The sequence below is a fragment of the Peromyscus eremicus genome, chromosome 3 (genome assembly GCF_949786415.1).
Source record: "Peromyscus eremicus chromosome 3, PerEre_H2_v1, whole genome shotgun sequence".
Lineage (NCBI taxonomy): Eukaryota > Metazoa > Chordata > Mammalia > Rodentia > Cricetidae > Peromyscus > Peromyscus eremicus.
This window is the reverse complement of record NC_081418.1, coordinates 64,748,690-64,763,078: the sequence shown is the minus strand read 5'-3', so window position 1 is coordinate 64,763,078 and position 14,389 is coordinate 64,748,690. Positions and strand designations below refer to the sequence as shown.

Below are 14,389 nucleotides of genomic sequence, written 5' to 3'. Positions count from 1 at the left end.
ATAAGACCTTCTAACAATTCATTCTACACCTCCTTCCCAAATAAATCTTTCTCAAAAGAGTCTTGGGTGTAAAGATCTTCATTCACCAGCGCAGAGAGGAAGACCCTTGCTCAGACGTCACTGATTCCCTTCTTCTGGATCCTGACCATGCAGAAGTCCAGACGGAGAGCTAAGCACTCCATTCCCACCCTCTCCAGCCACTCCAGATGGCTACAGCCCCTAAGGCACCACCACACAGATCCATTCTTATTCTTTAGTTCTTCCCACTTACAGCCTTTATCACATTCCTGAAGTTTTGACTTTCTCCAACTCTCTGTATGATCTATCAATTTACCATAATTAAATGTTGGCCATGACAGACAATGAATTTGTATCCTAATTTTGTCACTGGACATAGCCTTGAGGGAACACTCAGATCAGATCAGGCTTGTCTATGAGGAATGTCTTGATGGAGGCTGGCCTAGCCTCCTGTGGGTGTCGTCATTCCCTGGGCATGTCGTGTCCCAGGCGGAATGAAGAGCTGAAGTACAAGTCAGCAGTTTCCTTCCATGGTTTCGAGTTCCTGCTTGAATGCCTGCCTTGACTTTCCTCACTGATAGACTCATCTGTAAGCAGAAACACTTTCCTTCCCTAAATTCTTCTTGGTCATAGTCTCTTACCACAGCAACAGAAAAGAAACTAGACCATCAGGTTAGTCACATTTTCACTGACAAGTTTCTTAAAGGTGCAGTTACAACACAAAGCAATTCATTTCTGAAGGAAAGAATTTTAGGTACTAGACCAAGGTGGGATGGAGGATATGAGCTAAAGTCCATGACGCTACAATCAGTGTGTTAGAAAGATAACTAAAGGAAACAGAGGAGGACTGGCAAGATGGCTCAGCTGGTTAAGGTGCTTGTTGCTGAATTTAATGACCTGAATTTAGTTCCTGCATAAACTCACATGATGAGTTTATGTGAGTTCATGTTGGAACACACATAATGGAAAGAGAACCAAATCCCCGTAAGTTGTTCTCGGATCTCCCCATGCACATTATGGCATGTTCATGATCCCACCTCCACCTCACAAAATAAACAAAGACTCAAACTAATATAGCTAATTTTGTAAGGTCTTTAAGGCAGTGTTCCAATATCGTCTAAGAACATAAAGGTAATCAGTCTACTGAAAAGACTCAGGGAGAACATTTACGGTGAACAAGCCAAAGAGAATAGCTCATGACTGTGAGCTTCATACTGATAGCCGAGGAAGCCCATAGGTGCCATGATGATTCCTGTCACATTCCAGCAATGTCAGCTGTTGGGGCTCATAGCAAGAGTCTGGATCTATGTGGTCTTATGAAAGTCAGTTGTGGTGATATAGTGTACCCTAACAAAATTTGCCTGAAGATCAGAAAACAGGACAAGCCACTAGATTAAATATAGAAGCCAGGCCGTGGTGGCACACACCTTTAATCCTAGCACTTGGGAGGCAGAGATCCATCTGGATCCCTGTGAGTTCAAAGCCACCCTGGACTATATGAGATTGATTCAGTCTAGGAGAGAAACAGAGGCAGGCAGTGGTGGCACACACCTTTAATCCCAGTACTTGGGAATCACACACCTTTAATTCCAGCACTTGAGAATTTATGCCTCTGCTACTAGTATTTGGGAAGTACACACATCTTTAATCCCGGCACTAGGAAGGAAGTAATATGGCTGGGTGGAGAAAGGTATATAAGGCGTGGGGAGACAGGAACTAAAGCCTTTTTAGCTAGAGGCCCTTTTTGGCTGGAGCCTTTTGGCTGAGAACTCAGGGCCACTCATTCAGTCAGAGGACTTGTGGAGAGAGGATTCATGGAGTTGGTGAGGTGAGACGTGGCAGTGGCTTGTTCCTTTGTCTCTCTGATCCTTCAGCATTTACCCCAATATTTGGCTCTGGGATTTTTATTACAAGATATCTACTATTTGAGCAACAATCAGACTGTCTCTCATTTTGAGACACAGTTTCATTGTGTACCCTGGCTGGCCTGAAACTCAGAGCCCCACCTGCCTCTGCCTCTGCCTGCAGAGTGCTGGGATGAAAGACCTGCACCACCATGCCCGGCTCAAAAGTCTTAGTTTTAAAAAGGCAATGCCACTTTCCTTGAAGGTCTATTCTTTCAAAATCATACACAATATATAACTGTCAAGATTCCACTCTCACCATAGGGTAGAACTGTCTCCTTGCCTTCTTCAAGAGAAAAGGTGGCTATCATACTGTGAGATAAAAGTAGTGTGATAATCTTTAGTAAATAGTATTTCTAATGAGGAAATGTGCTCTGGGTTGAAGGTGAAACTTTTTAAAGGGCATGGGGGTGAGTTCATATTTAGATTTGACCCCATAAAACCAAGTACTCAAATTCCCTGTGAAAAGTCATACAGTGTTGTATTGGTTCATTCTTCCTCATACACTTGAGTCCTTACAACAGACCAGATACGAACCTCATACTCGGTCTGAGTGAGACTTTGTAATTCCAGCACTTGGGAAGTGGAGGCAGCTGGATCAAGGAGTTCAAGGTCAGTCTGGTCTATACAAGGTGCAGGGAGGGAAGGCTGAGACGGACCTCTGAATCCCACATGGCAGATGATTCACATGGTTTTCTACCTTTGTAACATATGAGCACAGGTCCTCTGCTGGATTTACCATTTATTTCCTGACAGAGAATATGCTAGATCCCTTCTTCTCTATGGTAAGTCTCCCTTTCCTTCAGCACATGAAAGGGGTTAAATGAAGATCTTCATAGAGTTCTAAGCCTTCAAGCCCTCCTTTCATTAGAAATCCAAATAAAATGGTCAATTAAGTCAACTTTTATTTAGGTATCAGTATCATAACACATGACCGTGCTACAGTTGAGTACACACACATAGAACACTGAATACAATGAAATCTTTCAGCAATCACTAAGCACTTGAAAGCTGAAAAGTAGGTACAAGATGGGAAAAGGGAGACGCTTTTTACAATTTTTACTCTCAGTTTTTTTGTCATCAAACAATACAAACATTTGCCTTCTGACACCAGTAATATCTAAGGAATATCAAAGAGGCTTATAGGGGAGCTGATGGATAACTCAATTAACAAGCACTGCTTAAAAATAGTCCTCTTAAAAAAATCGTTCTCTTTGTTACTTCTTATTAAACAGTTTATTATTTGACTAATGATATAATGTTCACTTGGGGCATCCCAAGTAAGTAATCAAAGTAATCACCTTATCTGTTTAATATTAGAAATAATTAGTACTAATCAATTTAAATACTAAAATATTTTAACAATAACAACTGGCCAAAGTTTTTCAAGATGAGTTTTTACAACATAAAAGACAGGACCTAGCTCTCTTTTCTTTTTTCTTGGTGCTCTCTCTCTCTCTCTCTTTTAAAGACAGGGTTTCTCTGTGTAGTTTTGGTGCCTGTCCTAGATCTTGCTCTGTAGCCCAGGCTGGCCTCAAACTCACAGAGATCCGCCTGCCTCTGTTTCCCAGTGCTGGGATTAAAGGCGTGTGCCACTGATACCTGGCTTGAGCTAGCTCTTTTAAGAGACACCATAAATACTGTAAGTAGATTCTAATAGTTCTTAGTTTCGGGAAATAAGAAGTAACAGATGGGATGACAATTTTTAACTAAGTAGGTAATTTCTCCATTATTTGAATTTTCAACACTAGCAATCTATAAAAATTTTGGTTGAGTACAAAAGAAGGCATTAAGAATGGGCCATTTTAAAGAACAAAGCAAGGCATCAAGGGAGAATTCTGGAGTTACAGTCTCAGTACCAGGGCTTTGCAGAATATCCATTTTTTGTCAACTGTCCAATAAAAAAACAACACCAAGGAAAGTGTTAGGTTCACAGGGTAAAGTGTCAGAGTTCTCCTCATTGTCTCATTCTAGCAATGATGTGCCTTGCCTCCCTAATGAATTCAAGATTCTTCTGGTCCATCAAATACACCAGAATAGTCCTTTATTTATTTATGTTTTAAAATGTTTTCTACCAGATTTTGGTTTGATTATTCTTTTTTCTTTTTTTCTTTCTTTATTTTATTATTTTTATTTTTTAAATTTTTATTTATTTATTTATTTATTTATTTGAGACAGGGTTTCTCTGTGTAATAGTCTTTGCTGTACTGAACCTCGCTTTGCAGACCAGGATGGCCTTGAACTCACTGACCTCTGCCCACCGCTGCCTCTCAAGTGCTGGGATTAAAGGTGTGTGCCCTCACCACCTGGCTTGATTATTTTTTTTTTACTGCCTAAATAAACACTACAGCTAGGCTTTAAGGGTACAACTATGATTATCACCTGAAAGCTGTAGCTTGTAAAAAGTATAATGTAAACTGCTGGTTTTCAGTTTATACTTGGGAAGGGTATTATTTTTCCTTTCTTCATGCAAAGGCTCCTAAAAATTTAAAAAACAAATTATCACTTAAATTTCAACAGGCCTATCCTCACCTGGTATGAAACAGGTATGCAGATGTGATTAACCTTTCAAACACACTAAAGAAATTGGGTTTATTGGCTTGTACTACATATATACAGGCCACGAATCTCATAGCGGCCATATGCAAGCCTGCATTTGGAGGCTGGAGGGATGGTTCAGAAGTAATTTCTGGGTGACAGCATCCCAGCAGGGACTAACAAATATAGGGAATGTGATCCTTTCCTTGGGGAGGTGTTTATGGTATTTGGCAGCAAAACACTCACTTTCTGGGTTATGACATTAAATGTTCTCAGGAGAAGCCCTGGAGGATTTCTCTACAAAACAGAGGAGGAACCAGCAATAATGGTAACTCCAATTATCAATGAAGCAGGGCCAGGTATGGTCTTCTTAACTGGACCAGATTGATATAAGCTGTAAATCTGGCATATAGCTAACATGCTGGCTAAGGCTAGCTACCTACTAGAGGGAATTTCTTGTCAACTGCCAGAGAAAATGATGTCATGATTTGACCTCCAGATTCTTTTGACTCTAAATCCACACCACAATATAAGCTGCAGGGAACATGGACCAACTCATCTTCACAAAGGTCGTCACAGACAATGTTGTTGATGCCCATGATGCTGAGCAGTTGTGGAGACCAAGACAGTAAAGAACCCTCCATTTCTTAGTAAAGACAGAAGATGAGCTAACTCATTTGGTTACTTTAATGGCCCTACTTGTCTATTGTCTCTATGGGTCTAGAACAGAGGTTGGAAAACAATGGCCAAAGGCCAAATCCAGTTTATCATTTTGTTTTTGTAAATAAAATTTTATGGACTAAAACTATGCCCATTTGTGTTTATATACTGTTTATCTTCTATAGCAACATAACTGAGTAGCTGTGGCAAAGAAAATATGGTCTGCAAAGGTGACAATATTTTCTCTGGTTTTTTTTTTTACAGAAGTCTGCCAACCCCCTGGTCTATAGTATGTTGGTATATGCAGGACAGATTAATGTCCTAGCTCCTCCTACATATTAGACAGGAGAGATCTGACTGTTCCTTTCAAACTCCAGAGAAGAAAACCCTCTAATAAGTGGAACAAGCTATGGTAGTATGACCCAGCAGCTCAGGCCACCCTGTGATTCTGGGGCAACAGACACTTCCTTTATAAGGCTTCAGGAATGTCCCAATAAGATCACAGTGCACATCTGGGATTATGGAGTAAATAAAGCAACTTTCTTTAAGTAGGTATCGGTCTTCTAAGCACATATAGCCTGGTTCACCAGTTTGTTCTAACAGACAGCAAATGTCTGACACAGGCCACCAACATATCATTAACCCACCCCCAATAGTTGTAATGGATCTAACCACAAAACTAAAATTCTGTTGTATAGAAACACAAGACTGGATTTATGGAGGCTTCAAATGAGGATTGTAGGTCTTAAGTGCCTGCAAGGCCAACACTTTAGTGACTGAGATAGCTGTTTATTTTAGGTACGGTGTGTGTGTGTGTGTGTGTGTGTGTGTGTGTGTATGCCAAAGGTCACTTTAAAAAAATCATTTTTGGGGCATTATTAATGGTTTACTAAAATGAACACAAACAAACAGAAAGAATGCAAGACTGCTGACAATAATAGGTGGCCCCAAACAACTGCATAAACAGTATCTTGTGTACAAAACTGCACCTATGCCTTCCCACTCCAGCCAGCCTAATGCATGCCCAGTGAGTGTGTATGAATGACCACAGTGCCACTGAGAGACTGCCGAAGTCAGTAGTCACAGAAGTTACAGTTGCCCAAGGCCAATGTAGCTGGCCGCTGCCACCTCAGCACCAGTGACCAATTCTAAAGTCTGATTTGTTACCACAATCTGAGGGAACCAGCATTTGGAAGGAGATAATGTTTGCTTTCCCAGGAATTGATACTTAATACAGATTCGAACTTGACATCTCTCTGCTTTTATAAATAACTTGTAGATCAACACTACATTATTACATGGATGTCTTGAAGGATCTACTTTACATAGAAAAAGGTATCAGACAAGTATCTTAATGCCAAGTACTAACCATCAACCGAAAAGGGGAGGGGACTTATAAAAGAAAGATATCATGTTATGCTTGGATTCAGCATGGGTTATGGATACCTTATTGCAAATTCTGGGAGTTATCATTTAGGACTTTGGTATTTGCTCTGTTCCAGCAATGCATGCAATATCAGAAAAATATTGTATTTCTCCATATCCAAACACACAGGACTAAGACACAAGGAGAAATATGATTGGGCCATCTCAAGGATGTAACAAAACACCTCCATATTTTTAAAACTTGTGTCCCTAGACCTATGACTCATAATCTGCTTCTCTAATTGGTATTAAATGTCCTGGAAAACAGACTAAAAGTGTTGTTTCTAGATAGTTGGATAAAGGTATCTATCTTTTTTCTTTGTGACTACATTTTTCCAAATTGTCTAGAATGACAATGCATTATAATTACTAAAGAAAGAAAACACATCTAGCCTAAGAAGCTGATTTTCACTGAAGATAATCATCTAATGAAAGCAGGGACATTAGAATCAGTGCATGGACTTGCTAACAAAGATTGAACTTTGTTTTTTCTGTAGTGGTTCTTTTTAAAGCACTCCAGAGCAGTTATAGGGCACATTTAAAATCTAATTCTCAATTTCCTTACCCTATAAAACAACAGTAACTAGGCAATCGATTTTTACTTACCATGAGATATGTTAGTCTCTATATGTGCTCAGTTCCTTCAAAATAAAAATCAGAAAAAATTAGTTACCTTTGGGTTAAAATATCTACAAGATTGTGGTTGGGAGCCTCCAAACAGAGCTATGCGGTAATCATGCTTCTTTCTTCTAGGCCGTGTGCCGCCTGCGAGTTCTTCTCGATCCTCAGGAGACAGCAGATGGTATCTCATTCCACCTGCACAAAATACACGGTAACTCTTCAAGAGCTTCAGGTACTACTAAGTCAATGCTTTGAAAAGTAAGGTAGGTGCTGGAGAGATGGCTCAGAAGTTAAGAGCATTGACTGTTCTTCCAGAGGACCTGAGTTCAATTTCCAGCAACCACATGGTGGCTCAAAACCTTCCATAATAATTATAAGTTCTGATGCCCTTTTCTGGTGTGCAGGCAAACACCCAGACAGAACATGATATAAATAATAAACCTTAAAAAAAAAAAAGTAGTCTTTTTTTTTTTAATCCCCCTGTAACTTAAAATTACTTTTCGATCCCTCTAGTGTTCTAGGAAGAAAGAAGACAGAGGCAGGATAAATGTCTAAGAATCCTCATCTTAATTAATTTACAATTCTCAGCAATCAATATTACTAAGACTATGTCACCCACTTACTACGTGCCAATGAATTAACGGGTTACTCAAGAGTAGTTGTTAAAATAATAATCACTGAACTCCAGATCTCTTAAACCCAGTAATCTCAGTCTTTTTTTTTCTCATGAAATAAGGTTTCACTATGTAACACAGGAAGCTGTCCTCTAACTAGTAAGCCTCTTGCCTCAGTTCCTTAATGCAGAGATAGATAACAAATGTGTACCACTACCATCAGCGCTCTGTTTTAACTGCATGTTAGAATCACATGAGAAATCTCTATTTCTACCTGGTTCCTACCACAGACCAGTTACAATCTCTGCTGTGGGCACCAGGGAGTTGGTGTTAAAGGCCCCTCTTACTTGTCATGCGAACGTGGTTCACACAGTAGCAGCTTCCTTAGAAATGCTGAACCCCACTACCTAAAAGCCACCACACTATCACCTTAGAAATGCTGAACCCCACTACCTAAAAGCTACCACACTATCACCTTAGAAATGCTGAACCCCACTACCTAAAAGGTACCACACCATCACCTTAGAAATGCTGAACCCCACTACCTAAAAGCTACCACACCATCACCTTAGAAATGCTGAACCCCACTACCTAAAAGCCACACCATCACCTGTGCACTGGACAATCTCAAGTTAACTCAGATGCACATAAAACTTTGAGAAGAGCTATCTTAGATCAAATGCAATGAGGATTCAAAACTATTATGGATCTTCCTTAATTTGGCCGAGTCACATAATCAAAAACTGTTTAAGATGTCATTTTAAATTAGTGTGGGGAAAATGGATTGTCTATTAATGTTAGATAGTACAGGAAAAATTGTATTTCCTACCTCATATTTTCTTCTCAACAAAAATTGAAATTTGAAAAAAATCTCATAAATGTTGGAAAGGAAAAGAGGAAAAGTAGGAAAATACTTATTACATAAAATAAAATTACAAAGCTATCCTCTTAGTAAGTTGAAGTCCAGCAACTTCACAAAAAAGTAGATACAGAACCTAGATACAGTTCACAAACAAAAACAAAAACATGCTTGACTAGTTACCACACTTCTTCATTCAGATTTGCTGAGATGGACACTACTTAATTAAATAAAAAGGAAACACTATGAACAAAGTACATGAAAGTTATTGTGAACAAATAAGAAAAGGCCCAAGGGGGAAAAAACTTCACTTTTTCACTATAATGGCTGAGGCTAATCCTTTTCAGGGGGCTGAGAACCCACACTAAGATGTCTTCAATGTTTTTCCCTGGCTAGTGAATCTGATCCACTGAATGGGATTTTAGTCCATGGGAGATGGCCATGTGATCCATATATAAATGGGTATGAAGGCAACTTACTTATCACCATTTTAAGGCATTCCGGATTGTCTTGAATAAGTGGTTCAGCTTGTACCGTTTTACTTAGGAAATTCTTCGATATAAGAGGAAACCTGACTTTAGCCAGGATATCAACCATAAATGGCTGGCGATTAGGCTCATCATATTTCAGCCACCTCACTGCAGCATCATAAACCTAAAGGGGGAAAAAGAACAGTAAAGTTCTGAGATAGCAGCAAATTCCAAACATCTATTTTCACTCTCACACTGAAAAGGGGACAATTATTCTCAGTATGTTGTCCAAATACTCATTTGCATTCCTCAACACCTGATTATACCTCCAAGACTTTACACACTGTGTTAGTGAGCCTTATAGGCAGTCTGTTTGCTACAACTAACTACTAATACACACAGTAATGGGAAGGATGTTAAAGTTGTGATTTAAAAAAAAAAAAAAGATTTAAGGGGTTGGAGAGATGGTTCAGCTGTTAAGAGCACGTACTGCTCTTCTAGAGGGCCTGAGTTTGGTTCTTAACACCCATGTCAGGCAAGTCACAATGGTCTCTAACTCCAGCTCCAACGGGTCCAATGCCTCTGGCTTTTAAGGGCATTTGCACACGAGTGCACATATCCACACACATATACATTAATTAAAAATAAAAATAAAATTCTGTAGAAGGACTTAATTTTACTTATGTCTATGAATGTATGTGTCTCCACATGTTGGTAGGTACTTATAGAGGCCAGAAGAGGTTATCACATTCTTTGCAGCTGGAGTTCTAGGCAGTTGTGACTAGGCAGTTGTGTTCTAGGCAGATGTGGTGCTGGGAACTGAACTCCATGGACAGAGCAGCAAGTGTTGTTAACCACTGAGCCATCTCTCCAGTCCCAAAATTTATGATGTGTTTTTTTAAAACAACAAACCACAGCTTCCTCTTCAGAAGCAGTCATTAGTCAGTGATAGCCCCAATACATGCTCAGGACCAGGAACACAGGTTTCCCAAGAGGGCTTCCATTGCAGGAGATTAAAAGAGTTATTTATTTTAACCTTGTATTTCTTTTTTTTTTTTTTTTTTTTTTTTTGGTTTTTCGAGACAGGGTTTCTCTGTGTAGCTTTGTGCCTTTCCTGGAACTCACTTGGTAGCCCAGGCTGGCCTCGAACTCACAGAGATCCGCCTGGCTCTGCCTCCCGAGTGCTGGGATTAAAGGCGTGCACCACCACGGCCCGGCAACCTTGTATTTCTACACTGTGAACTAACAGACTTACCCGCTTCTAAAAAAATTTAAGATATACAATTCTATATTTAATAAAATATAGGATATTTATGAGAATTGCTTTAAAAAATAATACTGTAGCATTCATTTAACTGCACTGAACAAGTTCAAGTTCATTAATATACTTTAACTTATAAATCATTAAATATCACCAACAACTTATTTCATATACATACTCATCTACTACACATATGTTTGAGCTAGTTAATAAACTGTGGGAACTAGAATTTTAAAGACAGGCTTTTTATTTTACAACATGTTTAGATTGCTTTTTGGTCTTTTGCTACGGTCAAGTGCATAACAGATTAGATATAGTATTCTCTGCACCCAATCACTTCAGTATAAAGCATCTGTCATAACCAATGAGTTAATATTCCTATATTAATACCGTAGTTTTTCTATTTCTCTAGTGTTTATCTAGTATGACTTTCCTTCCCATTACTCCATTAAGGAGACCACATTATATTAAGTCAATAAATCACCTAAGGATTTTTTAGGCAGACTGTGGGAGCTTCTGACTTGCCTTCTTTCTGAATTCTGGTCAGGTAAACGGTCCTCTGTTTCAGTTTGTTGGATGCTTGTTCATTAGCCTAGCATGCTTTTGGGGAGGGTGACCACAATCATTGTCTTGGGTTTCTGTTGCTTGATAAAACACCATGACCAAAGCAACTTGAGGAGGAAAGGATTTATTTTAGCTTTATCTCTCAGGTCACACTCCATCACTAAGGGAAGTCGGGATAGGAATTCAAGGCAGGAATCTGGAAGCCAGAGACTGAAGCAGAGGCCATGGGGAACACTCTGCTTATTGGCTTGTTCCTCCTGGCTTGCTGGACTCTCCCGTATTAATCATTAATCAAGAAAATGTCCCACAGACTTGCCTACAGGCCAGTCTTTTTTTTTTTTTAAAGATTTTTTAAAATTATTTATTATGTATGACTTCTTTATCTGCATGTACAACTTTATGCCAGAAGAGGGCATCAGATCTCACTAGAGATGGCTGTGAGCCACTATGTGGTTGCTGGGAGTTGAACTCAGGACCTCTGGAAGAGCAAGCAGTGCTCTTAACCATTGAGCTATCTCTCCAGCCCCTGGCCACTCTTATAAGGACATTTTCTCAAAATTTAAAATTCCCTCTTTCCAGATGTGTCTAGGTTTGTGTCAAGTTGACAAAACCCAACCAAACCAGTGATAATTAGCTTTTTTATGACATCAAGTGAGCATGTACTCAGTATGACATCACTGACGACCACCAGCTGGCAGTATCTGTCAGGTTTTCCAGTATAAAGTCATGTTTTCTTCACCTGCATACAAGCCAGTTAATTTTGATGAGAGAACTGATGTGAGTTTTTTTCCTTAAAATAATTTATTTATTTGTATTTTATGTGCACTGGTGTTTTGTCTGCATGTATGTTTGTGGTGTTAAGGGTGTCAGATCCCCTGGAACAGGAGTTACAGACAGTTGTGAGCTGTCACGAGGGTGCTGGGAATCGAACCCAGGTCCTCTGGAAGAGCAGCCAGTGTGCTTAACCACTGAGCCACCTCTCCAGGCCTGAGAACTGAAATTTTTATCTTCCTTTTGTTTCTTTTCTTTTTCTTTTTAATCTACATTTGTTAGAGTGTAAGGTCACATTACTCTGGTTTCAACATCTTGGGCTCAATTCACTCTTCTACTTTAGCCTCCTAGGTAACTGAACTTTAGGCACACTGCTGTGCCTGACATATAGAACTGTGAGTCTATTAAAGTTACACAACCTGCTCCTAACTACCTTTGATGAATTTACACACCTGACACTTAAACTGATGGTTCTAGAAAACGGAATGTAAATCAAGTCATGCTGGGCTAAAATCAAGGCCAGAAGGGCTACCTGGAGGCCCCATATGACAAATTATTTCTTGACCACTTCTAGTCTCTTATCAACCATATATGTACTGTGGACCTCCTCCACCTCCAAAGCAGCAATGACTGGTCAAGTCTTTTGTACACTGTACCCTCTTCCACAATTAAGGACCCTTATTATCATAGTTATATACATAATTATAATTATAACCTACCCATCCTCTCATCCTCATCTTGGACACATGCTCTAAGTTCACTACTCTTTTGGGGGAGGCACTGCTGTGTCTAACATGGTACCCAATAGTTTTATCTCTACCATGCAGTCTGTAGTTCAAATAGTCTTGACTTTTCCAATGAAAACAACTTTGTGATAATGTGTTTATTATAAAGAACACATTCTCTCCTAATACAAGACTTTTTGTTGTCATATATTAAAACATCATGTAGAAGGAATTGATAAAGAATTTTCTACCAAGAAACACCTAAGAAGACAATATAGTAGCTACCTGATCCTCTGCTCTCACAGTCAGAGTGTCCTGGCTGAGAAGCTGAGTTACTCGCTTGACATCAAGTTGTAGAAATTCGTCAGTTTTGTAAACTTCAGTAAAATGCTGATGAATGAAGTCATCTGCTGTTGCTTTCAGTTCAGGACAGTCCAGACACTCGGCAAGCACACTTATACCTAAACACAGAGAGAAAAGAAAAACAGAAGACACTGCTTTTAGAAAAACATGTATTACCCTGGAACTTAAGAAGAAAATGCAGGAAAATCTCAAATTATGGGCTAGTTTAGACTACAGAGTAATAATCTTGATTTTAAAAAAAAGTGCTATGTGTTTTAGGGGGATGCAGGGAGGAGACAAAGCAAGGCTTGAGGAAAATTTAAGTAGATCTCATGAATCTTGTTCCAATAATTTGTCTATTTTTGTGGCAATATGAGATTGTCTTATGCTTGACAGTAATAAGACAGTATCAGTTTTTCCAAACTTCTCTTAAGCATTGTTAAACACTTCCTTTTACAAATAAACTTAAAACTAAATATCACATCTTACTTAAAAATGAGATGATTTTTGTTAGGATTGCACTGAACTTTTGGATTGTTTTGGGGGGACAGCTGCAACACAGAGGAAGAGGTCCATATAAGAACTAGACATTGGGCGAGGAGATGGTTCATCAGATAAAAGGACTTGCCACCAAGCCTGACATCCCTGGGACCCATGTACAGGAAAGGAGTCAACTCCCACAGTTGTCTCCTGATACTGGGCACATTAATCCACAATACATGCAACTGAAAAAACAACTTGACATTTCAATTTATTCCACTCTAAATTACTTATGATATTCATCTTTTCTTACATCCTTTTTTAATACTTTACCAATAAAAATATATATTTTCCTCTCATAAGTTTTGTATATTTTCCAGGGGCTGGAAAAATGGCTCAGTGGTTAAGAACACTGGCTGCCCTTCCAGAGGTCCTGAGTTCAATTCCCAGCACCCATATGGCAGTTCACAACTGTCTGTAATGGGGATCTGATTCCCTCTTCCTGTGTGCATGAAGACAGGTCATTCATATAAAATAAATATTAAAAAATAAGTTTTGCATATTTTCAATTTAGCCTTTTCCCAATTATTCTACTTTTGTTTTGGAGGGAATTTCTTATGTTCTCTATAAGGAGACAAAGTACTGTCCACAGGCCAAATCTAGTCAGTCCTTAATCTGTTTGTGTGCCACCTTGCTAGGGTTACTGTTTTTACGTTTCATGTCTAAATGCTTAAAGGAGGAGGAGGAGGGGGAGGGGGAGGGGGAGGAGGAGGGGGAGGGGGAGGAGAGTAGAAGTAGTAGTGGGCAGGGGAGGCAGGGAAGAAGAGAAGGGGGAAGTGGGGAAAGACAAATGCTAAGAAAGCCTAAAATATTTACTATCTATTCCTTCACAGAAAGAGTTTGGCAAACTCTTAGATTATTTTGATGTTTGAATTTGCAAATAAATGCCTTTCTAAATATTAACCAAGTACCTCTCCCCCAGTTTCAATTTCATGTCACTTATTACCATGTTATGGGATGATTTCTGTTGTTTTGTTTTTATAGCCCTGGTGGCTTGGAATTTGCCAGGCTGTCTTAACTCACAGAAATCTGCCTGCCTCTGCCTCCCAAGCACCAGGATTAAAGGCGTGCACCACC

At 39.3% G+C, this 14,389-nt stretch overlaps 1 protein-coding gene and 1 long non-coding RNA gene across 7 annotated transcripts in view; one reads left to right on the top strand and one right to left on the bottom strand.

The window, feature by feature from the left end:
* Positions 1-14,389, bottom strand: part of Klhl7 (kelch like family member 7) — a 54,319-nt gene that overhangs the window by 16,382 nt on the left and 23,548 nt on the right. For all 6 annotated transcript variants that reach the window (XM_059257805.1, XM_059257811.1, XM_059257806.1 and 3 more), the window contains 3 exons: positions 12,716-12,891; positions 9,119-9,293; positions 7,219-7,361 (listed from right to left, as the gene is read on the bottom strand). In XM_059257805.1, coding sequence (XP_059113788.1) covers positions 7,219-7,361; positions 9,119-9,293; positions 12,716-12,891 — 494 coding nt within the window. The remainder of the gene's footprint in view (positions 1-7,218; positions 7,362-9,118; positions 9,294-12,715; positions 12,892-14,389) is intronic.
* The window catches only part of LOC131906935 (uncharacterized), a 32,673-nt gene continuing 29,908 nt past the window's right edge, over positions 11,625-14,389 (top strand). Inside the window, exon 1 of the long non-coding RNA XR_009378242.1 lies at positions 11,625-11,711. This is a non-coding gene — a long non-coding RNA (uncharacterized LOC131906935). The remainder of the gene's footprint in view (positions 11,712-14,389) is intronic.